At 40.8% G+C, this 26,384-nt stretch overlaps 1 protein-coding gene across 8 annotated transcripts in view; it reads left to right on the top strand.

Annotated features, from left to right (window-relative positions):
* Positions 1-26,384, top strand: part of slit2 (slit homolog 2 (Drosophila)) — a 129,201-nt gene that overhangs the window by 97,041 nt on the left and 5,776 nt on the right. For 2 of the 8 annotated variants that reach the window (XM_054777983.1, XM_054777990.1), the window contains exons 12-38: positions 1,213-1,284; positions 1,456-1,599; positions 2,154-2,317; positions 2,669-2,692; positions 5,124-5,141; positions 6,587-6,737; positions 6,865-6,939; positions 7,094-7,237; positions 7,761-7,904; positions 7,976-8,142; positions 9,838-9,970; positions 11,851-11,919; positions 12,210-12,281; positions 12,587-12,658; positions 12,808-12,879; positions 14,026-14,189; positions 16,181-16,213; positions 16,529-16,653; positions 16,749-16,846; positions 18,192-18,331; positions 18,516-18,539; positions 20,847-20,940; positions 21,084-21,221; positions 22,644-22,884; positions 22,973-23,103; positions 23,179-23,333; positions 24,272-24,626. In XM_054777983.1, the coding sequence (XP_054633958.1) occupies positions 1,213-1,284; positions 1,456-1,599; positions 2,154-2,317; positions 2,669-2,692; positions 5,124-5,141; positions 6,587-6,737; positions 6,865-6,939; positions 7,094-7,237; positions 7,761-7,904; positions 7,976-8,142; positions 9,838-9,970; positions 11,851-11,919; positions 12,210-12,281; positions 12,587-12,658; positions 12,808-12,879; positions 14,026-14,189; positions 16,181-16,213; positions 16,529-16,653; positions 16,749-16,846; positions 18,192-18,331; positions 18,516-18,539; positions 20,847-20,940; positions 21,084-21,221; positions 22,644-22,884; positions 22,973-23,103; positions 23,179-23,333; positions 24,272-24,626 (3,219 nt within the window). The remainder of the gene's footprint in view (positions 1-1,212; positions 1,285-1,455; positions 1,600-2,153; positions 2,318-2,668; positions 2,693-5,123; positions 5,142-6,586; positions 6,738-6,864; positions 6,940-7,093; positions 7,238-7,760; positions 7,905-7,975; positions 8,143-9,837; positions 9,971-11,850; positions 11,920-12,209; positions 12,282-12,586; positions 12,659-12,807; positions 12,880-14,025; positions 14,190-16,180; positions 16,214-16,528; positions 16,654-16,748; positions 16,847-18,191; positions 18,332-18,515; positions 18,540-20,846; positions 20,941-21,083; positions 21,222-22,643; positions 22,885-22,972; positions 23,104-23,178; positions 23,334-24,271; positions 24,627-26,384) is intronic. The other 6 variants (XM_054777985.1, XM_054777986.1, XM_054777984.1 and 3 more) reach the window with 6 other exon arrangements.

Below are 26,384 nucleotides of genomic sequence, written 5' to 3'. Positions count from 1 at the left end.
CGGAGGAGGAGAACAAGAGGTGAGGGAGGCATGCCAGGTGATTGTGTGAATGTGTTATATTAAAATCTTGTGTCTCCTGAATCAATAATTCATAAATGCTGAATGGAGACTTCTACCACCTCATTACACTTTCACCACCCAGCCAATGAAGGGGACACCAACATTCCTGCTGACACATCGCTTCCACATTAGGCTGCACTGCGTGTTCATCACATGTTGGAGCCATCCAGTAATCTGCATTTATGTATGTATGTGTGTGTGTGTGTGTGTGTGTGTGTGTGTGTGTGTGTGTAGTGCCTTGTGCAGTGCTGCACTGTTTCCCAGCCTCGGGTCTCTCAGGGCCAGCCACTCAGCACAATGAAATAAAAGACAATTTGAAACACATGTCTTTACACACGCAGCTCCACTCAGCATGCAGCATAGCGATGACTGATAACTACATTTGTGTGCGGAGGTATTTGTAGTGCTAGGAAGCAGCAGTGTGGGTTCTTGACCCGTGCGTGTTGTATCCGTAAAGATAACGGCTTACATTGTCGTGGCCGCTGCCAGATTTATAGATGCTTTTGTTTCTCAGCATGACGTTACATGCAAAGGACTATATGTCCTGAACGTGCTGAGATGTTCACACTGTGAGTTCCGTGAAATGCGCAAAAAGCACAACACATTCTCTATTAAGGCTCAGAATGTTTTTTTTCTCTGCATATTTTGCTTAAAGCAAAATATGCTTTAAGCATAAGGGGGGGGAGCAGGTTGTTAGCAAGTTATCAAACAGCAGAAGAGTTCAGGTGCTAATTTTAAGATAAAGGTCATCAATGAAGCAGAGTCATTAATGTCCAGCTAACAAATATGATACATGATTTCACGGATATTAAGAGTGACTTTTAAAAAAAGAAGATTCATTTAGTTTTTGATTTTGATATTTTGAAAGATATTGTTTGAAAAAGAGATTTATCTAGCCAGAAGATACCCATTCAACAAATAAACGTTCAATCACAGACGATCAATCACAGCCTTTACGGTCCATGAGAATAGATTTTTGTTTTTTTTGCAGGAAGGAGGGTCAAAATGCATGCCAAGTACAAAAAAAACGTACATGTTAGTAGGTCCGCACTAACACTGGAAGTCCCCCCGCCTCTTACTCCCACTCCCACTCACCCCGCCCCCCCATAAATACACTTTTAATGTAATTCTGGATGCATTTGTTTTCAACAGAGTCCTGTATGGCAATAAAATACCGGAGATTTCCAAAGGGCTGTTTGAGGGACTGTTTTCTCTACAACTATTGTGAGTAGACGCACGTTTGCATTTGCACACTCACACTTACACACATTGAAATTCAGCTGAAAAGTCTTCCTTGCAATGGAAGCGCATTACTACTGATCAAACACTTAATAACAGAAAAGGGCATCATTGTCATCATTTGCTCTCCTTCAATATATCCTTGATGCCTTTCAGGTTGCTGAATGCTAATAAGATAGCGTGTCTGCGGGTGGATTCCTTTCAGGACCTTCACAATCTCAACCTGCTGTCACTGTATGACAACAAGCTACAGACAATCGCCAAGGGAACCTTCTCATCACTGAGGGCCATACAGACGCTGTATGTACCTTCAAAGCACCAATTAACACCCCCGTATATACAATTAACTCTCAAGTCTCCTATAACCGAGTCCTATAGTGCAATATACTTGTTAATAAATGACCAGATGGTCAAAGAGATCTACATTTTCCTTTCCACGTTCACATGCACTCCAAATCATTATTAACGTTTTAAAAAATGAACTTGTTGTATATCATGAGTTTTCAAAATTTAGAGCTCACACACTCACTTTAATTATTGCCTTCTTCCAACTAATGACACGTCCTTCAGTTATCGCTCATTGATGATACAGCAGTGCTTGCCTAGTGCCTGTTATTTACACACAAATGTTTTTAGATGAATCTTTAGTCTTTACTGAATATAAAGTACCATTAGAAAGAGTAAAGACAGCCCCCGCCACCAGAACTATAGTATGGCACCATTCCGCTACTTTGTGCTTATAATATAAGACAGGTACATAGTCGAATGATTCATTTGTGTCTTCAATTGTACTTTAACACCTTTGTATTATCTTCCTGACAGCTAGCATGTGTGTGTGTGTGCGTGTCTTTTAGACATTTAGCCCAAAACCCATTCATCTGTGACTGCCACCTGAAGTGGCTGGCAGACTACCTGCAGGACAATCCCATCGAGACAAGCGGCGCCCGCTGCACCAGCCCTCGGCGTCTTGCCAACAAACGAATTGGACAAATCAAAAGCAAGAAGTTCCGCTGCTCAGGTATGAATGAACACACAACGTGACAGACCTCCGGGGCTCATTATTATTCCGCTGACTGAACATTCACCCATGCACGCACACGCACACACACACACACACACACACACACACACACACACACACACACACACATGCACAAACACACAAAAGTCATAATATCCAAACTGACAAGCTCCCGTCTTCTCATTCTGTGTCTTCCTGCTTGGTATTTTCCCTCAGCTTTCTCTGCCTGTCTCTCTCTATACACACACACATGCTCACACACACATAACCACAGTACTTTCTTGAAATCTAGCTTTTGATTTGTCGTGTTTCCTTTACTTCCACTCTCTTTTTGTGTCCCTTCAATAGCTACAGAACAGTATTTAATCCCAGGTATTGTATATCAAGCGTGTGTGTGTGTGTGTGTGTGTGTGTGTGCGCATCGCAGGTACTCACCTGATACCTTTTTCACCTTACTGATTTCACATGAACACAGGTATCTTTGCCACTCCAAGGCATTTTAACAAAATCTCTCCATACGGAGACACATTTGCCGGCTGTTAAGTATTATTTAGTCAATCAGAAGACCCTAACACTGATGCTTCTATTAATTAACATAGTGAGAGATGACATTTATATACTGTATGTATTAATGCATGCATATTCGGTGTGCACGATAATTATCGGGCCGATCTGAGAAATGATGACGTCATACAGATAAATCCAATAACATAAAAAATAGCTCCAATAATTAAAAACAATAATTTAAAACTCTCCAATTAGGCGAGTTTAGCCATACTGTGGTGTGTGTTACTGGGCTAAGGTGAGAAAATCACACGCTCCTCTTCTTTCTCACCTGAGCTCACTTGTAAACAATCATGGCGTAGATCGTGTGGCACTCCTTTACCTTATCAGCCATCTGGAATGGTGTTTTGAAAGCCTACTAAGACGCAGCGCCGCTAAAGAAGCTAGCCACACTGGACGACCAGCCCTTTACCATAGTTGGCGATTTTGTCCACTAGTAAACCACTTACAGCCAAGGTTTGTACTTCCGAGCTGCCGCTATTTTTCAGATATATGTTTGCCAGCAAAATAGGACATGATGGCCACACTCCTGCATACACTGATAGGTGGAAACATGGACATAAGTGTCACTAGGCTAGACAATCCTGGTGACATGAAAGGCCACAATACTAGTACATAGAAAAAATATGCCTTCTTAAAAACAATACATGTGTACATGGCTTTGCATTTTTAATCACACTCATTGTACCAAGGGTGGACTGGGACAACCTTTTGGTTCAGACTGGCCACACACCCCATTATTAGCCTCCTCTTGTTTATGACAAAAGAAACCGGCCAGGGTTGGGATCAAAACTCTACCTTCTTCCTTTAAAGGAAGCAGCATGTACTGTTGCACAAACTGAGACTGCTAGTACGGTGGGCGAATTCTGCCATTTTATTCTCTAATTGGTGACAGAGCCCCGGCAGCAATGCGCATCCTTTGCACACATGGCCTTCTTGCACAAAATGTGCCTCCCCATCCCGGGAAACTCCCGGTACTCCAGAGAGCCAGTCCGCCCCTGACTGTACCTACTTTAATGATGATAATAGGGCCGATCAGGTTTACAAGCTTTGCTCACTACTTTTTGCACATGCAAGTGGACCTGTGGAGCCATCTGACAGGCCTCCTCCTTACTTCTTTGAGACGCAAACGATAATAATTCACGGCCGCGTGTCCGCCAGCAGCTTTGTCCGTTCCGTCCCACTGTAGAACATCAAAAGGTCACTCGCTTGCCATGCTCAGAGGGGTGCTGGGAAATATGTAAATCAGACATCAGTGGCATGGCTACTGCTGCTGCTGGCGGTCATTACTGCAGCAGCATGGTGTCGTGTGTGTGCGTGTGTGTTCACTGCAGTCATTAACTCTGAAGCTCACCGGGGGACAGAGGTTTCAAAGCTCAGATAGCACATGCAGGGAAAAGCTGAATAATTTAAGAACATTAAAAGTGTAAAAGTTCACTAAAAAGACAGATACAGTACATCAGTCCATTTAAAATCCTTACACCAGCTGTGGAAAACTATTATTATTATTATGAATATTCTTCTTTTAAACTTGCAAGACGATAATTATTATACACTCCTGATCAAAATCTTAAAACCATTTGAAAAATTGCTAGAATTTGCATGTTGGGAGTTGGCACAACTCCTACAGCACTTACTACCTCCTCTGTCTGCATAAAAACAGTGTTCGAAACACACTGTGGTACTATACCACCGTGAATATCAGTTGAACAGCGTTGTAGTGGAGAAAGCCATTTCTTGCTACAACAATGACAAGAACAAAAGGAATGAACATTGGTAGAGAGACAGACCATCCTAACACTTAAAGATGTAGGTTTTTCCTTCAGAGAAATTGGAGTGTTCTAAAACTTTTGACGGTAGTGTATAAAAAATGTCTTATTTACATGGGTTGGTTTAGAAAATGCAAAAGTGGTCCCCACATCCTTTGATTTTTTTCTTTATGCCGCCCTCAGTGGAAAAAGTTTGGACACCCCTGGTTTATACTATTTGGGCGATGTTTGGCGGGCTAAATGAAAAGCTTTGGCGGGCCACCCATTGAGGATTTAGGCTCTAGAGAGACATGTTGTTCTAACAATATTTTAAAAATGCATTTTACTCGCTGTTTCCCAGTCATCGCACTTCTGCAGTGAAACAAACTGTGGCGTTTTCTTGGGTTTTCATCAGTGTTCTGCCTCCTGTTTGAATACATCAAGTAAACTCATTTCTTCTTTCTCCTGCACTGCCTCTCTCACACACTCAGGAGTACACCATGTCGGCTGTAAGTAACACGCACACACACTAGAGACGCTATTCTTGCGTCAAACCAAACTCCTACCTTACATCCCCGAAGACACCTCCGACCTTTGACCTGATCCCTGTGCCCACCTGTGTATGTTTATGAACAACAACAATGACCTTAATACACAATGGTTTCTATTATATTTCTGTATGTGAGTGTGTGTGATAATGTGAGTGTTCCTCGAAGTGTGGGCTTCTCTTGGTTCCAATGTTGCTGTAACTCTCCTCCCACACCTCTCTCCTATCACGGATCCAGAGTTTCCTTCTTGTGCCTGCTTTTTATTGACCTGCCTGGTTTTGTCCCTTCTTCCTTATTCGCCTCGTCATTAATTCTTACTCTGTCTTTCAACAAGCTCACCATCCCTAAGTTTTACACCTGTCTTCCTATTTCTTCTGCTCCTGTCTTCTCCATCCCTTCTCATCTTCTGCCTTCCTTCTATTTCTTTAACTCCCGTCCACTCCACTTTTACCAAACCGACTGACATCTCCTCTAGTCTTTCCTCTGCTCTCTCTCGATAAGATGTTTCTCACAAGTTGTTCAAAAATACATAAAAGTGGAGGTAGCGGTGTGAATTTCATTAAGACTGAATTAAAAATACTTTAAATGCTGTAATTAACCGCTAAGTCTCTTAAAGTGTCTTATGGTCTACAAAAGCAAATTACAACCAGGGATGCTAATTAGCAATGTCAAAAGAATAATGGTATTAAATTGGTATTAAATGAATCGTTTGATGCTTTTTGAGCTGAGGTTTTGCATGATATCTTTAAACCTAGTGTGACACGCATGACGGCAGATTGAACTCCACATTTGCACTACCACAGATGTTAGAGGTTCCACTGTACGTGTTGTTTATTTTGTTGAGGTTGGTGCTTGTCCAGTATTGTAGTTATTTGGACATTGTGAACATCAGTTGTAAGCAAAGTAATTCATTGTTCAAGTATCCACCGGCAGGATTTTTAATTCTTCTCGACAAAATTTGTGAGAAACAGCTTTACTTTTTCCCGACTTTCTCCTCTCATCCTCCTCCTTGCTCACTGCCGCTCTCCTTCCCACCCACGTGTTCCAGTGGAGGAGCAGTCAGTCAGCAGGTTGTTCCTTTGTGCTTGATCTAACCATGTGGCTACCAGGTTCCTAAAAGTGGAACATGGTTCTGTCAAGCACCATGGAACGGCCCTGCCAGTCCCTACAGCATGGCCAAGATGCAAGACACACATGTCTCCCTCTGTGTCTGTCTGTGTGTGTGTGTGTGTTTCTTCTCTATCTATGTTTAAAAGGATGCCAAAAAAGCCTGTTTTTCTTAAACAAAATGTCCTGGTTTTAAGGACATTTTTGTTGACTTTGGAGGTGAATACCAGTATATGCTGGGGCTCGACTCTTGCATGACTCTGGCAGCTCAGTGACCCTGCGATTGTAATTGTAATCAGGTACGGAAGATTACCGCAGTAAGCTGGGAGGAGACTGTTTCGCCGACCTGGCCTGCCCAGAGAAGTGCCGTTGCGAGGGCACTACAGTGGACTGCTCCAACCAGAAACTCACCAAAATACCAGACCACATCCCTCAATACACTGCTGAACTGTGAGTCACTTTATTGACTGCCGAGTGCATCCATGTATTTGTGGCTTTTGAGTCCAAATGGCCTTCATGTCCTCCATCTCCTCTGTGGTTATCCTCTAAACATCTTCTCTTCTCTCTCGCTCCTAAGACGTCTGAACAACAATGAATTCACTGTGCTCGAGGCCACGGGGATCTTCAAAAAGTTGCCTCAGCTGAGGAAGATGTGAGTCAGACATGTTGTTCATCATAGTAACAACAGAGAAGTCGCTTTCAGGTCATGAGGAGAAAACAGTCAACTTTGCAGAGGATCACTTCCTCAACTTGCTTTAAAGTCGGCTGAATTCCTACCCAGCCATGCTTTCTCCTCTCTGCACCAGTAACCTGAGTAACAACCGCATCACTGACATTGAGGAGGGGACGTTTGAAGGAGCTTCAGGGGTCAATGAGCTGATTTTGACCTCCAACAGACTGGAAAACATACATCACCACATGCTGAAGGGACTCGGTGGCCTGCGCACTCTGTGGGTACACACACACATACATATGCACATGCACTACATGGATAGGGTACAGGGTTACAAAGATTGGTACGAAACTCTTAATCAAGCAAGGTCCATAAAGGCATGCTTAGATTAGTTGTTATTGAATAACTTGACCCGTGATCCATCAAACACCTAGGGAATGAAGTAGAACAGAGATGGTGAGCTACAATCCTACTTCCCGTTGGTTAAATAGACAAGTTCAATTTCAAATATTAGAGACAAACATTGAAATTATGCATGGGGCGGTATAGTGGATTGTCCAGCAACCGGAGGGTTGGCTGTTCGAATCCTGCTTCCTCTAGCCCAGTCGCTGCTGTTGTGCCCTCGAGCAAGACACTACACCCATTTTGCACCCAGGGTCACCCACACAGGGATCCCATCACTGATCAAGATGCTGACTGGCTGCCCACTGGTTTAATGGCAAAGACGAATTTCACTGTACACTGTATATGTGATAAATAAAGTAAAATTATTATTATTATTGATTTGTGTGTGTGAGTAGTATGCTCCGGAGTAACCGCATCAGCTGTGTGAGCAACAGCAGCTTTGTGGGTTTGAGCTCGGTGCGTCTGCTATCGCTCTACGACAACCAGATCACATCCATGAACCCCGGAGCCTTCGACACCCTGCACTCGCTCTCCACACTGTGAGTACAAGCACACAAACAAACAAAAAATACAGACAAAAAATATGACCTCTCGAGCCCCCCCTCTACAGCAACCTTCTGGCCAATCCCTTCAACTGCAACTGTCACCTGGCTTGGCTCGGCGATTGGCTGAGAAGGAAACGCATCGTCACGGGTAACCCTCGCTGCCAGAGTCCTTATTTCTTGAAAGAGATCCCCATCCAGGATGTGGCTGTCCAAGACTTTGCTTGTGAAGAAGGTAAGATGGAGACATATTTGATCATAGATCTGCAATTCCAATTTATGCTAGTTCTCCTTTACGTAAGGTAAACATTCACTATGAATTATTTTTGGAACTCAAAGGAAGACTATCGCCAGTCACCTTGCAAAAAACTTGTGAACCGTGAAGGTTGCTTTAAGGGTTGCTCTTGCAGCCTATTCATAAGTGACTCATTCGTAAACAGTGCTTTAAGCCAGTGGTTCTCAACTGGTTTGGCTGTAGGACCCACCATCACCCTTCAGCGAGCTAAATTGCGGAAATTTTTGAACGCAAACTTCTCAAATATCTTATTCATATAACGAATGACATTTATTTATTTAAATTTTAAATTTAAAGGAACTGTTTGCAACGATTACATGGCTGCCTACAGTGCGCTAACTTTTGAACTAACTTTTGAACATTTTGCAAGTATTATATCCCACACTCTTCCTGCTCCCAGCATGTAAGCTTTGCCCCAGGAGGACCAATACTTCTGTAGACCACCCCACTGCCTGGATCAATAGTCTGAATTGGGCATGAAACACCTCCTAGTACCATCATACTGTGCCTGGTAGTCCTTTTTGTGGGCGGAATTCCCCCATGCAACACATTGCAATTTGCAGCAGTGACACCTGGTCTCTGTCTTTACTGCTCGCTCTTCACCAGCAGAATAGCTCATATTTGCATGTGTCGGACAGATGGCACGTGAGGTCCACACTCGATGTCCTCCTCCCACTCAACCTTGACCAAGTCGCCCATAAACATAGCAGGCACCTTGTGGTGGCATAGCATAGCATAGTGGATTAGCACAGCATTCTTGGACATCGGGTCATTACATATTGCGAGCCTCCAGTTGGGAATCACTGCTGTAAGCGTAGCATAAGGTCCTCCACAAAGAAAAAAATCTGCCAGAAGAGAAAGGAGAGACAGGAAAGGCAAAGAAAGCTAAAAGTTATCAGGCCATGTTGTGGTTGATGAATGTACGATTTGAGTAGTTATCCTGAGTCAATATCATACAACTGTATAGACTGTCATTGTACACATTGCACATCTATCTCTCTATCTCTATCTATCTATCGATCGACCGACCGACCGACCTACCGACCTATCAAATGTACTCTGGGTCATGAGGTTGTTGTAACCACTTAGCTTTTGCTGAAAAATTGTTGCTTGTTGTTGAGTTGAGAGTAAACTGATTGGTGCCACCTACCTTGACTCCTGTCTCGTTGTGAATCACATCTCCACATTTGGTGACCCTCGACATGAGTAAAAATGTCGACTGGCCACAGAAACAACGAGACCGTGCCGGCACGGCTACAAGCTAACGAGTTAGCTAACGTCGGTGCTATCTGCGCAACACCCACGCGTGTGGTTTCAACATGTCAAGCCCAGTTCCGACTGCGAAGAATAACACAGTGCATGACAAAGTATTTCCACGCCGCTGAATGCCTCGATGATGGCAAGTAGGCCATATGTACAGCAGTTTTGATTATCGGTTTTCATTATAGGGAAAAACCCGATACCGATATCAACCAATATTAATTTTTTCTGCCAATATCAGGCCGATAATATTGGTGGCCTGATGACAACCCTAATAAGAACAATACCTTAGTTGGAGCAGTAGGCATGTGCACTTGACCAAGTCATGAATAAATCTATCATACTGTCTCTCTATATTTCATCCATCCTCATCAGGTAATGATGACAACAGCTGCTCTCCAGTGCTGAGGTGTCCAGCAGAGTGTTCTTGCCTTGACACGGTGGTGCGTTGCAGCAACAAGGGCCTCAGCACTCTGCCCAAAGGCCTGCCTAAGGAAACCACTGAGCTGTGAGTGATTGAAGTGAATATGCATAGAGTGGTACCTTGGTTTTCGTTATTAATTCTTTCCAAAAGGCCCGACAAAAACTGAAATGTACGAATATCGAAGCAATTTTGCAAGTCCAATGAATCCTTCTTAGTATTGAGTGAACTAGGGTTGTCACAATACCAGAATTTCAGTAGTCGATATAATATCTGCGAATTTCCGCGATTCCCTATACTTATCTCACCATAAAAATAAAAAAAACAGAACGCATGTATTTTTAAATTCACTACTTTATTGAAAACTCTTTCAAACTGTCAAGTATTTAAGATCACTGTGCTTCCAACATCTCTTTGTACAGAATTTAACTTGCAGTACCAGCTGCCAAGAAGTAACTATACATTTAAAAAGAATAGCAGTGGTCTATAGCCTCCCAGTATATAAAAACACACAAATCTGTGCTTATAAATATGCTCATAAATAACAATAGTCAACTATTTCACATTCAAAAAACAACAGCAGTTCTTTTTTATATAGAATTGTATATATTTAAAGGCTCAATGACATCAAGAAGCTTGCGTATTTGAAGCCTGCGCTTCTACAAACATAGTAAGATGGCTCTCATGCCCAAACAACGGGAGGTATAGTCGGGTCATGTATAATGTGACACCAGTGATAGTAAACTGAAACCTACTCACCTTGAATTCTTCAAAAAAACAAGTTGGGATGCCTGTCTTTCAGGTGTTTTGCTGTGTTGAAAGTGTTTCCTCCTTTGGTTTGAACTCTTCGGAGGCACCGTTTGCATGTCGGGTATTGTGAATTTATAATTGCACCGCAGTCATCCGCATCTGCACACACGACTCCTGCTACATGGCTTATCAATAAAACGAGTTGATGTGTTTTTCCTGTACTTGTTGAGCCATTTTTCTAAAGACAGCAGGCGTTCTTCTTCTTGGTCGCTGACTGCCGAGAGAAACAAGCGACTAGTGCTTTGAAAACAACTCCAAAATAACAGGGAACTTGGGAATTTGCTTTACAAAAGAACTCTCTCAGTCGCCTCAATGCTTATGTTCGTGCACTGCCCAGGTGAGTTGTACAATTGATAGTGACTTTACCTAAAAAAGAAACAAGTATCGATGTATATTGTGTGTGTTAATATCGAAATAAAGGTTCTTGTCACAACCCTAATGTAAAGTAAGTATTGCTAGATTAGGTATGGGTGTATGATCGAAGATGGCTGACTAAACAAATTGTCCGTCCACGTATTTATTAATACCACAAGATTCAACGTTCCAAAGGATAAAAATAGGACAGTTTGTTCGGTGCAATATTTTACAATAACAGTTTACGAGAACCGAGGCAAAATTTTGGCGCAAATATTCAACAAAACCCGAATCATACCAAAACTGGGTTGTTTGAAAACTGAGGTTTGACTTTACTGTATAACACATCCAGTGTCAGTCAGCATGTTAATAATTCTTGAGCTTTAGTTAGGTTCAAAATGCTACATTAACACGCTGTGCGTACAAAAATACAATGTGTATCTTATTCTGGCTCAGCACATTGTCAGAAATATTAGTCGGCGTAAATATGAAACTTTTGAAAATGAAATATGAGTCATTTCACTGTCTCCTGTGATGGGAGACTTGATTAATATATTGCAATGATGTCATATTGTTGTGGTTTCATGTGAGTGTGAGTGCAAGCTGGAGGGAGCATTATTAAACTCTAATAGGATGCCTGTGGGAATATTAAACTCTAGCGTTTATTATGGCTCGTGCTGAAATGACTGCACACACTGCTGGAGATGAGGAATTTCCCACATGATTAATTCCATTTTTTTCTTCCTTTTCTTTCTCTCTCTTCTTCCCTCTTTCCCCCTGTTTTGTTTTCCTCGCTCTGTCAGGTATCTGGATGGGAACCACTTCACTCAGGTTCCTGTGGAGCTCTCCGATTACAAACACTTGACACTCATGTAAGTGTCAGTGCTGTCTGCATTTATAATAAAAACAAAATACATGTACTGTATATAATGGAGAGGGACTTGGCCCTGTGCTCCTTGCTGTGTGCCAAAACTAACCCAATGGTATTTTGTCCGAGAAAGAGTGTTGTATCACTTGGAATGTGAGTGGAGTGAAGCACTGTACAGTATTCCACATAAAGCCTGCCTACATGCATTTGCTAATACATGTGTTGACAGAGCGACTTGTGTGTGTGTGTGTGTGTGCGCACATGCTTATGTACCTGTTATTGTTTTCTTTACAGTGATTTGAGTAACAACCAGATCAGCACGTTGTCCAACCACAGCCTCAGTAACATGTCCGAGCTGCTTACCTTGTGAGTGTGGCTTTACATCAGTCCCTTTGCTTTGTGTGTGTGAATGTGAAATTTACAGCCATTCGGTGTCTTCTGCCAAATCCTGTGTTTGCCTTCTAAAATTAAAACAACGACGCTTCATGCACACGGATCACTATGGCAACAAACGGCTTGTGTGTGCCTCATATTTAATTATACTGTATGTGTATGCAAGTTTTAAACAGGAATGCGCTTATAGTTGTTGCATTTAAAGATATTTTTGGGAGGAAGAAAAGTTTGTCTTTCTCCAGCGTCTCCTTGCCAACACGTTTAATTTGTGTCCAAAGCATTCTGAGCTACAACCGCCTGCGGTGCATACCAGTGAGGGCGTTCGATGGACTCAAGTCTCTTCGCTTGCTGTAAGTAGAGTATTAGAAAAAAATATATATATACGTATATGAAAATAAAATACAATCATATAAATAAATAAAAACTTCAAACGAAGTGCAGTTAAAGCTAAAGCACTGAAGGAATGTTTATCACTTTACGTCTTTCGTTTTTTCTCCAGGTCTCTTCATGGCAATGATATATCGGTGATACCTGAAGGAGCTTTTAAAGACCTGTCATCACTTTCCCACTTGTAAGCAACACACACATACACACTGGCCACTTCTTTAGAAACACTGATACATCTAGTGAGATCAATACAACAGCTACGGTGTATAAAAAAATCTGCATTTGCAAAAATAGCAAAGCTCGAGCTACATGTTTTTTATTGTGGTTGTAGTTTTTATCCGTGTAGCGCTGCTGTGCATTGCATCATACTGAGATGTAGCTAATGAAAATGCTCTATTGTGTTCGAAAAACATTTGATGCAAACTGAATACAGGCAATTGTAAATAATAATTATAATTTTACAAAAATAAAGTCTTTATTTAATGACTCAATGTCAAAATGTCCACACCATTTGTAACAGCCTCTCTCAAGAAAGTCTTTGTATATGAATTGGCTAAATACCATAATGACCCGACCATAAGAAGATATTTTTCCTCCCAAGAAAACAGGCTGAAAAATAGCTTTTCTTTCTGTCACTCGTACACACCAGTGACTTGAAAAAATGTGTCCGAAAAGGTTGAGCAAGTTAGCAAACAACAGAGGAGGAGTTGGAATCAAATTTTTAAGAGTGGAGCAGAGTCATTAAACAACTGTCGAGCAGCTAAGAAATATAATAAATGATAGAAATTATAAATAAATGTTGTTGTCTTTGATTTTGTCTTGAAAAGAGTTTTCAAAAATGGTGTCTTGAAAAAAAAGGGGTTGTCTTATATTAAGGTTTATCTTATATTCGGGTCAGTACAGTATTTGTCAAAACACTGCTGGCTGGTGATTGAACAAACACTTTTTTTAAAATATAATATTAAGCAACACTTGTGATATCTGACACTTCATTGTTGATATTGTAGCTCTCATTCGACTGCACAGTTGTCCCTAATGAAGGATCTGTAGCGTGTACATTATGTCTGTCCCTGATGTTAAACTCCTGCCTTTTCACCTCATTCCAATAAAGCATGATGATGGCACACACCCATGACAGAAGAGACTTTTCTCATTGTGGGAAAAAGCAATAGCCACTTCTCATTCTTCTTTGATTTACAATCCTTCTTCTGTCCTAACTTGTAGTCCAAATATTTTTGAAATTCCTGAACTGCAGTCCCGTTCACCGCATAGTGCTATAAAATGTATTTTATTGTTAAAGCAAGGCAGTTATATTGTGTCTCTGTGGCAGGGCTCTGGGCGCCAATCCTCTCTACTGTGACTGCCACATGCAGTGGTTGTCCGACTGGGTGAAGAGCGGCTACAAGGAGCCTGGCATTGCCCGCTGTGCTGGGCCTGGTGATATGACCGACAAACTGCTGCTCACCACACCGTCCAAGAAGTTCACTTGCACAGGTACGTGCGTGTGTGTGTATGTCCCAATTGAATGTCCCAATCGAATTTTGCGGCTTCAGTCAATCACGTTTTTAAAAAAATATTTTAATTAATAAATCATGCTGTTTTGTGGTTGAATAGGCCAATTATTAGTCCAAAAATATGCATATTTAAGCAAATGTAATGCAACATGTAAATGTAAACGTAAGTATTTTCAAGCATGAAAATGACTAAATCAAGTAAAATATATAAGGCATTCAGAAAACGCATTCAAGGACGCTGTGAATAATATGTAGCATTCTACACTGGTCACTAGGTGTCAGTATTGTTATTGTAATGATTGTTGAGACACCGGAACAACAGGCTTTTTATTGCAGGTTTGAATTATTCCACAACAGCCGCATCAATCCCTAATAAAAACACAGGCTGCTGTTGCTGCAGTAACCCACGGCAGACTAAAACTCAACTCTGAACCACCGACATCTCCTCCTGTCCGCCCATCAATCAGCTCCCCTACAGAACTCATTTTTAGCAACACACACGAGTACTCGTCTTATTTAGGTCGTAAATGGCTTACTTTCTCTGATTATGTTTACTATTCATGCGTGTGTGCATGGGTTTTCTCTGGTACTCCGGCTTCCTACCACATTTTAAAAACTTGCATGTTTGGTTAATTGGCAACTCTAAATTGTCCATAGGTATGAATGTGAGTATGAATAGTTGTTTGTCTATATGTGCCCTTCGATTGCCTGGCGACCAGTCCAGGGTGTACCCCACCTCTCGCCCGAAGTCAGCTGGGATAGGCTCCAGCATACCCACGACCCTAGTGAGGATAAGCGGCGAAGCGAAGATGGATGGATGAATGAATGGATGGATGTTTACTATATTAGGTAATACAAATGTAAAGGTGACTATAAGGGTGTTATTTCATGTCTAGGGAGGGCTATTAAAACCTATTAAAACCATATTTACAAGGTTGTGAACAGGTTTTCTATGCTCTAACTATGAAAATATTCTATTTATAAAGAAGAAATCACACTCCGTGGAAATTCACTTATCATGGCTGGATCTGGAACCAATCAACTGCAATAAACGAGGGATTACTGTACAATATTTTCTACGGAAGAACTTCCAATTTTTGGATTTTGAAGTAATAGTTCCCACAGGAAATAATGGAATTATGTCACAATCCCAAAACTATTATTAACTATTCAGGCAATTTTAGTAATTTTTTCATCTTCTTAAGTGTAAAAATAAGCTAGCCATAATTCAGTCTTAACTTGTAACAAATGTGTAACACAAAGGTCTGCATGGCATTGCATATGTGCCTGCTTCATCTCGCCTTTTAGCATTCTTAATTGTGATACAAAAAGAAGTAATCACTGTAAAAGCAACAAAACATTCTTTTACACTACTCACACACTAGTTTACCTTTTATAAAAAGTGCCCTTGTGTATGTAACTTTTTGATGAATTTTTGTACGACTTTGGTGGCATATTTTTCCAGAAAAATCTGTTTTTCTGAATTGCGCAGCAATGGGGTAACTTCAGAGGTACCACTGCACACACCCCTTTGTCATTTTGAGATTATTAGTTGCCACAAATTTGCTTGTGAGCATGATTGTGGTTTGTGAACTACTCCTGAATGTGAACTCTAACCTTGTCTGAATAACTTTTGTAAAGTGTAGACGTAAAGTGTAGACCGTTGCAATCTTATTATTATTAATTATTATTATTCTTAATCGTCATACAAGTGTAAAAGAAGTTAGGGTAGGGGTTGTGCAATGTGTATTTTTGTATATTCCAATTATTCCAAATTGTTGTAAACATATGTAGTAAGGACTCCCAAGAGGAGACCACAAGTTGCCACAAATTTGCTTGTAAGCATGATTTTGGTATTGTGAAATACTCCTGAATGTAACATCTCAGTAATTAACCTTTTTCTGAATCACCCTTGACAATGATCACATGACTGAATCCTATTTTTAACCTAATCTAACTGACGCACTGTAGAAGTCCCGGGGCCTTGTGGTTTTCTGGTGCCAGGTAAAGTAGCCCATCACATATTCCTCCTAAATCGCTCCTCCCTCAGTGCCTTTACATTATCCCAACCCAGTTTTCCCTTGTTTTATCAACCCCGACTGCTCTTTTTCCTCTTTCACTTCCCTCGTTTGGACCCTTATTGTGTATTGTTGCTCCAAGCAAAAAGTCGGTTCAGTGCAAGTCAGCTGTCTTGAGTGTGTGTGTGTGTGTGTGTGTGTGTGTCGAAGTCTAACTCGTCAATTCTTGTCTGAGATTGTAACGATGCAATCTCATCCTGTCTACGATGTTTGGTCCGTGTGATGTATTTTCATCAAACAGGCCCAGTAGACATCAGCATCCAGGCTAAATGCGATCCCTGCCTGTCCAACCCTTGCAAGAATGACGGCACGTGCTTCAATGACCCCGTGCACTACTACCGCTGCACCTGCCCCTATGGATTTAAGGTATACAGGGACCTGATCTTCACGAAAATATGCAAATGGGAGTGTCATTTTGAGTATTTGAGTAGTCAGTATGTTTGAATTTCTCTCACTTATAGGGTCTGAACTGTGAGGACCCCATCCATGCTTGCATCAGTAATCCCTGTCAGAATGGAGGAACTTGTCATCTAAAGGAAGGCGAAGGAAGTAGTTTTTGGTAAGATGATTTGTAAACTGTAAAAAAAAAAAAAAAAAAAAAGTGTCTCACAAAAGATAGTACACCCCTCATAATTTAGGAAACATTTTTTCAGCAGACATTGCTGTAGAAATGAAACTGGGCTATACTGTACAGTCGTCCCTCATCATTTTTTAGCTTCACTCTTTTTCAGAAATATATAAATGAATAAATCATGCCCTTTCGTGGTTGAATACAGCCTTTTGTTAGTAAAAAAAATATCCATATTGAAGCAAATTTAACATACTGTTTATTTTGCCTAAATAAAGCATTTTCAAGCATAAAAATTGCAAAATTAAGTCAAATACAAATATAATGCATTCAAAAGATGCATTCAAAGATGCTGTGGATATGTCATATTCTACACTAGTCATGGGCCACATGGCAGTTTTCTAACATGATAATGAGCCCAAACACACCTCCAAGATGGCAAGTGTCTTGCTGAGGACGCTGAAGGTGATGGAGTGGCCAAATATGTCTCCACACCTGAACCCAGTCGAGCACCCGTGGGGCATCCTCAAGCGGAGTGAAGGTGGAGGAGTGCAAGGTGTCTAGTTATTAATACCGTGTGTGCAAATTGAATGTTTTGCACAGTTGTCATGTAGACAACCCTGCTGCGAGGGCCTGCTTCTCTTCATCGGTCTGTTTAATATTAGCAGGAGGTGGATGTCTCCAAGAGGGAATGAACCACCTACGCGGACAATTAAACTGCATGGAAATCACATTTCCTCTCGCTCCTTTCATCTCTTCTCACTATTTTTTCCATTTTAAATGAAAATATCTGTCTCTTTACATCTGGTTACTTTTCCCTCTATGGCGTGATGGTGCAATATTCATAGTGTTGACAACAAAATGAGATATTAATGCATCCATGCTGCATGAGAGCTTTTTATGAGGCCCATAATATACTAGCATCCTGTGTTATAATAGTACTTACAGAGCTGAGGCAGAGTAATGACTCTCTACTGGGAATATGCTGTTGATGCTGACACATGCATTCTGTGTACTTTTTTGCGTACCTGTGATTGCATGCCAAGTGTTCATCATGGAGGCAAGAATCAAGTCCTTTGAGAAACTGACTGAAAGGACATGTCTTGATTTTATTGTGATATTGTTCAGGTGCATGGTTGTCTGTTTGTCTCATTGTGCGACGATCTTTACATTCGCCTTTGCACACATGCATTAATATGTCTAAAATGGACTATAAATACAAAATGTATTGACACCAGGGACTTTGTATTCTGTCTATATATGGGGTTATGGGGTTTGTCTTCTCTACTTGCTCATCCTTGCTTGTGTGCGTGCGTGCTTGTGCGTGGTTTATCAGGTGTGTGTGTCCCGAGGGCTTTGAGGGCGACGCCTGCGAGTTCAACATTGACGACTGTGAGGACAATGACTGTGAGAACAACTCTACTTGTGTGGATGGAATCAACAACTACACATGCATGTGCTCACCAGAATACACAGGTAACCCGTGTCACATCAGTGGCGTATTCTAACACTGCCCTGTTTGCCTGCTTTAGCGCTGTGCTAATCACCTCTGACTGCTAACCTCTGTGGCGGTGTTCTCTTTCTGTGTCGCTGTACTTTCTGTCTTTTTCCTCATCTCGCTCCGCTTTCCGCCATACGTCGTCATTTCTGTGGTTGGCAGCCGCTACCAATGAGGTGGAGAGAGGTTAGTTGCTTCTTCCCGCTGTCCCTCTCTCCATGCTTCCTTCCATCCTCACCCCCCGGTTTAACTGTGCTAAGTAGATCTCCATTAAGGCAGCGGTTCTCAAACGTTTCAACTACCACCTCAGGAATATCCTTCTTTGCAAGTACCACTGTTTTTGCTACCTGCGCTTCCCATGATGGTTTAGCTTGGAAGATGTAGCTTATGTCGCCTAATTATGAATTGAATTATGAATTAAACGTTAATTTCAGCAAATTCAATATCAGTGAGTGCTTGGTGAATACATTTGTATTTGTACAGTTATTTTACATGTGATGTAAATGTCTGTAATATCATTTGATTTTTAATTTAAAATAAAATCTCTGGTGTTTCTTAGTACTATTAGAAGGAGCTCACGCATCACCAGTGGTATTTGTACCACAAGTTTGAGAGCCACTGCGTTAAGGCACGTTACGCTCCTGCACTGTCTTCAAAATGTATGCCTTCAATGTTTCACTTTGTTTATGCTTGCTGTTTAATTCGCATATATTATTTCTGTCTAAATGTGTATTTCTCCCAAAGTGCAATGGTTTTAATAATTAATGGACTGCAATGTACTTTCTTGTGGTTATTTTTACTGCCCCTCACTTCCACATTTTCATACTTAAGGTTAAGCCCAAATTAAAGTTTTATGTGTCTTTTTTTATTTGTAAAGTTTTGCCACTTTCATGTCCCAATTCCAGCCCAAACACTAAATTTTTTGGGGAAAATCTGACCCTCGAACCAGCCCGCAAGTTCAGTTCAAAACTTGAGCTTGTCATCTTTGACTCACGCTTTTCAAGTAGATCTTCAAATTAGATCTTCAAAACCATACAAAGCAGTGGTACTCAACTGGTTTGGTTGCAGGACCCACCGTCACCCCTTAATGAGTCGACTCAACTTGCAGAAAAGTTTCAACTCATATTTCTCAAATATCTTATATTTATTGAAAATGCAGGGCAGTTTGAAACTGAATTACTGCAAAAATAAAACGTGTAACCAGCACAAAACAAGTTTAATAAAAAAAATTCAAGAACAATAAGTTTTATCCACAAGCTCAAAATGATTTTAACAAAAAGTGTCTGTAAAGATTTCCTATTTTGCCCCGGCTAAAGTTTGGTCTCTACTTACTACCACAGCAGACAGATAACAAGTTCTCAAAGACTACAGTTGAGTTCCATTTCAGAGCCTTTACTTTGAAGCAATTTAAAACTGAATATACAGAAATAAAGCATATTAATGATAATTACATAGGATACCAAATCATTTCCCTGTGACATTCAACATAAACGAAATGCATTTAAAGGAAATGCATTCAAACAAATTCACTAACTTAATGATCATTTACACTGAAAATCCCAATTAGCATTAGCAATTTTACATGCCAAATTCAAGCACCTCCAAATATGCCAATTAAATAGACAAGTAGGATGTACATGACACTTAAACAGCTGATAATTAATAAGCATAAAATACTTACACATTCTAAGGCTCAACAAGAGATAGGCCTCACACATTCAACATCTTAATGGCAGTACAGTAGGCTACTACAAACATGGCAGTTATCAAATACTAGAATTACAAAGTGTCCTCACCACCTTAAGGAGTACCAATAGATGACACCCTGCTGTAGAAAAAATCCCCTTCAAAATAAAAACGCAATATATTTTTTTCTGGCCAGACAAGACCGGCGACCCACCCATTTTCAGACCCACCAGTTGAGAGTCACTGATATAGAGGATCTTTGACTAGCATTTTTTGTAGAATATTCTTAAAAGCACAACCCACCTGGTCTAAAAATGTGTCCGCCAGATTAATTTAGTTGAACATCACTGGCCAAAAGTAAGAAAGTGGTCACACTCTCAGGCTAAAATGATCCTTTCTACAACAATTATGTTAATGTTTTGTTGTTTACTTGTACAATATCTCTCCAAACTACCGCCATAAAACACTCACTTAATGTTCTAAACAGGCAGAAATATCACACATAGCTACACATATCTCTGATGGATTCCCAAGTGAGTTTATAATTATCCCCACCGTGGCTGTCAGGAACTCTGTTTTATTCCCTTAAAGTCTGAGGAGCATCTGGATACGCCTGGGAATATCATCAGGAGCATCGCATTCCCAGATGAGATCATTTATCAGACCTCTGTGTCCGTCCTTCCCACAAGAGAGTCATCCATCAAACAACACACACATACACACATGCAGTAGAAATGCATGGCATTGTATCTCCAGGCTTGTCAGAGTAGTTCCAACTGAAAGCATGTTTTCTGTGTGTGTTCCCAGGGGAGCTATGTGAAGAGAAACTGGATTTCTGCGCTCCTGAATTGAACCCGTGTCAGCACGACTCCAAGTGCATTCTAACCCCTCAGGGGTACAAGTGAGTGGGCCAGACAGCAAACACACACATACCATAATTGATATGGTTAGCAGTGCTGTCTTGTTCCTCTACCACTGGATTTGAGTAGATGTCTCATTCTAAAAATAAATAGTAGCTCTAATGTGTGTGTGCATGTATCATAGGTGTGAGTGCACTCCAGGCTACGTGGGTGAGCACTGTGAGATGGATTATAACGACTGCGATGAAAACAAGTGTCAGAATGGCGGTCAATGCATTGATGCTGTCAATGGATACACCTGTGTCTGTCCAGAGGGATACAGGTGAGGAACACATACTCATTTCATAGCATAGCATGAATATTGTATGCACAGGAGAAAAAGTACTGAATATAAGACCATTTTTTTTCTTGAAAAAAGACAGATCGTCTTATAGTCGGGGTAAAGAGATTTATACATGCAAACCAACGACCCATCGTGTCCAACGATTTCTCTCCCATGCGCATCAGAGCTTTTCTGCCTGTAACTCACACACCTGGAGACACAGGGACCCGCTGAAAAAAAGTGTCTCGAAGGTTGTTAGCAATTTAGCAAACAACATAGGAGGTGTTATGTTGCTAATGTTTAAATAGTAGTGATCAATGAAGTAGAGTCATCAAACAACTGTTGAGCAGCTGAGAAATATATGATACTTTTTTTTATTGCAGTCAACCAGTTATTTCACTGATATTTAATTTGTTTTCGTCTTTTATTTCTCCAAAAACTGGTCTTGATAAAGAGGGTCATCTTATATTTGGGTAAACAACGTATTTACTGTTATGTTACTTTATAATTTTTAATATTACAACTTTTTTCTTATAAAAGTACAATGCGTACAATTTGTCTTCTTGTTATATTACAACTTTATTGTCATAATCTTTGTATGTTTGCTATTCTGGCCAAAGTATTAGAAACAGCTCTCAGTATGATGCAATACGGTTCTACGCCACAGCAAACTACAACCACAATAATAACCACATTTTTAAATGGATATCTGAACATTATTATTATCTTTGTAAAGGCTATTAGTATGTCATCAGTTTTTATATCAGTGTATATGTTGTATGTTTGCATTTGTTGTATTTGAGCATTCATGTTTATTTTGGACTAACAGATAAAATATAATTTTATATAGTTATACAGTATTTTTATTGTCAAAGTGGGCCTGTCCTTTTTTCAGAATGGAGGAGAAGGGCCCCCCCTTGTGTTCATAACTAGAAGCAGCAATCAGCGTTTAGTATGGTCTTGAATATGCCTAACTTTGTACACAACATGGACAAAAGTATTAAGACATGCCTCTTAATCACTGGGCTCAACTTAGTTTGCTACAAATCTTAATTCTTCATCTTAAGAAGACTTGTTGGACGATTCTGCATCCAACTTTGTTGGTTAACAGTTAAAGGGAGGACCGTTTCTCTCACTAGTACACAAAGAAAGGTTTAAAAATGTGTTTGGATGAGTTTGGTGAGGAAGAACAGAGCCCAGACCTCAACATCATCACAGTCCTTCCTCCCCAACTCCGAATTCAATGAAATGCAAATGAAATGGTGGAATGTGTGTAGGATGTAGTCTGCAGGCATATACTTGAGATTAATACTATAAGCCGCTTTAAGGGTGTTAGGCATCCTTAGCTCTGATTAGTGTCACTTCAGCATGTACTTCTTAAATGTATCCAATGTAATATGACTGCTTGTGTATGTGTTACAGTGGGTTGTTCTGCAACTTGTCCCCCCCTATGGTCCTTCCTCGCACCAGCCCTTGCGACAACCACGACTGCCTCAATGGGGCGCAGTGCGTCGTCATGGGAACAGACCCCCGATGCCAATGTCTTCAAGGTTACGAGGGGGAGCGCTGCGAGACGCTCGTCAGTGTCAACTTTGTTGACCGCAAGTCCTACCTGCAGCTTCCCTCCACTCTAATCACCCCACAGACAAACATAAGCCTCCAGGTGTGGGGTTGGATTATGTTCATCTTTATTGTAAACATCTGGTAATGACTTCTCATAGAGTCTCATACACATGCTGCTGTGTTTTCAGATTGCTACAGATGAGGACAGCGGTGTGTTATTGTACAAGGGCGATAATGATCACATTGCTATGGAGCTTTACAGGGGACGCCTTCGCGTCAGCTATGATACCGGGTCCTACCCTCCTTCTGCAATATACAGGTACATAAACACCACAACGTAGTCTCACTGGCACAGCTAGCTTTGATAGATGTAACCGCTGTGTATGTCCCTCAGTGTGGAGACGGTGAACGATGGCACTTTCCATGCAGTGGAGTTGATAGCATCAGATCAGACTCTGTCACTGTCTATCGATGGTGGGGCACCCAAATCCATCAACTCCATCAGCAAACAGTCCACACTCAACATAGACTCCCCACTTTACCTGGGAGGTAAGAACGATGTGCAGTGAGCAGTCATCTTAAAACAAGGCTAATATGTACTACAGCAGTGGTGTCCAAAGTGCGGCTTGGGTACCATTTACAGCCCGTGGCTGTTTTTTTTTTTGTCCCTCACCACATTCTAAAAATTTGATGAAACAACACAACTTAAAAAAAAAAAAAAAAAAAAAACGACAACAATAAAAATTGAAAAAATGCAGTAATTTTACAAGAGTAACGACAAAATATAAAGTCATAATAATAAGAGAAAAAATGGCATAAAGTTGAAATATTAAAGACTAAAATGTGTTGTTGTTTTTTTAAGTTGTACCTTAATGCGAAACAAAGCAAAGCATAAAGTTGCAATTTTAGGAAAATTAGGTTGGGTAAAAGTTATAATGTTCCGATAATAAAGTCAAAATATTATGAGAATATAGACATAATGTTACAATATTACAATATTATATTAGAAGAAAGCAGAAAGGAAAAATGAGCAATGGAATGGAATGTAAAAAGAAAAAGTTCATATATACGTTTTGTCACCGATAACACAAAGCTGAGCTAGAGGCTGTTTGTTTGTTAAATATAAAAAACGTCTCAGCATATCTACATGGATTGGGTACATACTTGACTACTCCATCACCTTCACTTTCAGCTTCCTCAGCAAGGTACTTGCCATCTTGAAGGTGGCTTATTATGTTGGAATTCATGTTAATGTAAATGAACCGCAGCTATCAAGCTCAATGCATAAAACACAATCCAGGTTTAAGCCCTAAATATGCCTCACACACTAAAGGCATTTCAACACAAATGCTGAATCGCTAATATGCTGGGATGCACTGCACTGACTTTTGTGTGATACTGTATCTGAAAGTCTGATTATTATAGTCTGTATAGTAGTTATTATAGTCTGAAACCACACTTGATGTATTTTTGAATGATGTTTCCAGGTATGCCAGACCGTGCCTCAGCATCCGGGGGTCTATCTGCCTTGCAGCACAGCTCAAGCGGACGAAACGGAACCAGCTTCCACGGCTGTCTGCGTAACCTGTACATCAACGGGAAGCTCCAGGACCTTGGAGCAGGGTTGGGGTCTGGTGCTGCAGGAGCTGCGGCAGCACAGAGCACCACTCAGCAGTGGCTGGGCCAAGGGGTGGAGCCGGGCTGCCAGCCCTGCCAGAGAGGCGCCTGCATCCAGGGGGACTGCCACCCGACGGGGCATCGGGGCTTTACCTGTACCTGCCACCCCGGCTGGACAGGAACGGTCTGTGACCAGCAAGTAAATAACCCCTGTGATGGCAACAAGTGAGTTATGCAAGTGGTTTAGTGTGATGATAATTTGCATACTGTACTTCCCCAAATAGACACCTAGGTGTGTCACCCACTTGAAACAAATAAACACGTCATCCACTTGAAACAAATAAACACCTCATCCCGAACAGACATTCCCCTTTGGAAGGTGTTTACTGGAATTACATCAGTTCAGTGACACTTGTGTTGTGTTAGTAAACCAATTTGAACCCTGTTGCTACCCAAAACATCAGCACCTACCAAGGCAAAACAGTCTCTCAGATGAATCAAAGGGTGGAGTCTCACCGGGTAAGCTCTCTTTGAGAGCTCAGGTGTTGTAAACGAGGGAGCTCATTTAATACAGCACAATAGTAAAGTTGATCTTATGTTACGTGATTATCTTCAACTGTGTGCTGAATCCACAATTTTGTGTGCATCCATTTTTATGATCCAAGTAGCTCTGCACCTTTAGATTATTTCTGCCCAGTCTGCCTCTGTACAGCCTGCCTACATTCTTGCCACTTGTCTTCATTTTCTCTTTACAGTAATCCCTTGTTTATCGCGGTTAATTGGTTCCAGACCCAATCGTGATAAGTGAATTTCCTGCAAAGTAGGATTCCTTATTTATAAATGGAATACTTTTGTAATCAGAGCAAAGAAAAACTGTTTAAGAACTTCTAAATACTGGTTTTAACATTATTAGAGCCCTCTAGACAGGAAATAACAACCCTATAGTCACCTTTATACTTGTATCACCCAGTGTAGTAGACATAATGACAGAAAATAAGACATATTAGACATAAATAAGACATAATATACTCACACGTTAGGATTGGTAGAGTTCCTTGTTGTTTTTCTAGACAGCGTACTTTGTGCGGTGGCTGTTGTCTCATAAAGGCGACTGAATGACGCCACATCAAGATGGCTGTAAATTTGTCAGCCTTTTTATTTGAAGTAGACACAGGGCACTTCCTAGTTCTCTTCTTCTACAATATTATTTCCTAAAAGCCAGCTCAGCTCAGAACTACACATTACACTTGTCACTACAGTAACATTAACGGCACCTAGTGATATCATGTCTGCGTTCTCTGTAATATTTGCTTAAATATGCATTTTTTGGGCCATATTCAACCACGAAACAGCAATAATTAGTTAATTTATTTTGAAAAAGAGTGAAGCCGTGAAATTCAAACTTGAAGTTTCAAGGGACAACTTTAATAGTCATTTTATTTTGTTTCAAAGACCAGTTTCACTTGACATAAATGTAAAATATACTATTTTAAGCAAGCATCATTATTTATTTGTGGAAAAAAAAATATCCATCCACGTTCTATGCCGCTTGTTGTCACTAGGGTAGCGGGGGTATGCTGGAGCCTATCCCAGCTGACTTTGGGTGAGAGGCGGGGTACACCCTGAACTGGTCTTAAGCCAATCGCATGGCACATATAGAGATACAATTATTCACACTCACATTTCGACAATTTAGAGTCACCAATTAACCTAACATGCATATCTTTGGAATGTGGGAGGAAATCGAAGTACCCGAAGTACACTCGCACGGGGAGAACATGCAAACTCCACACAGAGATGCCCAAACGGACGTTTGAACCCAGATTTTCTTGATCTCCTGACTGTGTGGCCAATATTCTAACCACTAGGTCACCGTGCGGGCCATATTACAAAATAATTAAATTAAAATCATTGAATTTATTTATTAAAATGATAAAAATGTGTCTGTATAAATAAATTAACTATCCACATAAACTCCTTACC

This window comes from Dunckerocampus dactyliophorus, chromosome 6 (genome assembly GCF_027744805.1).
Source record: "Dunckerocampus dactyliophorus isolate RoL2022-P2 chromosome 6, RoL_Ddac_1.1, whole genome shotgun sequence".
NCBI classification, from domain to species: Eukaryota; Metazoa; Chordata; class Actinopteri; order Syngnathiformes; family Syngnathidae; genus Dunckerocampus; species Dunckerocampus dactyliophorus.
The sequence above is the reverse complement of the archived record's forward strand: the minus strand, read 5'-3'. Positions and strand labels throughout refer to the sequence as shown.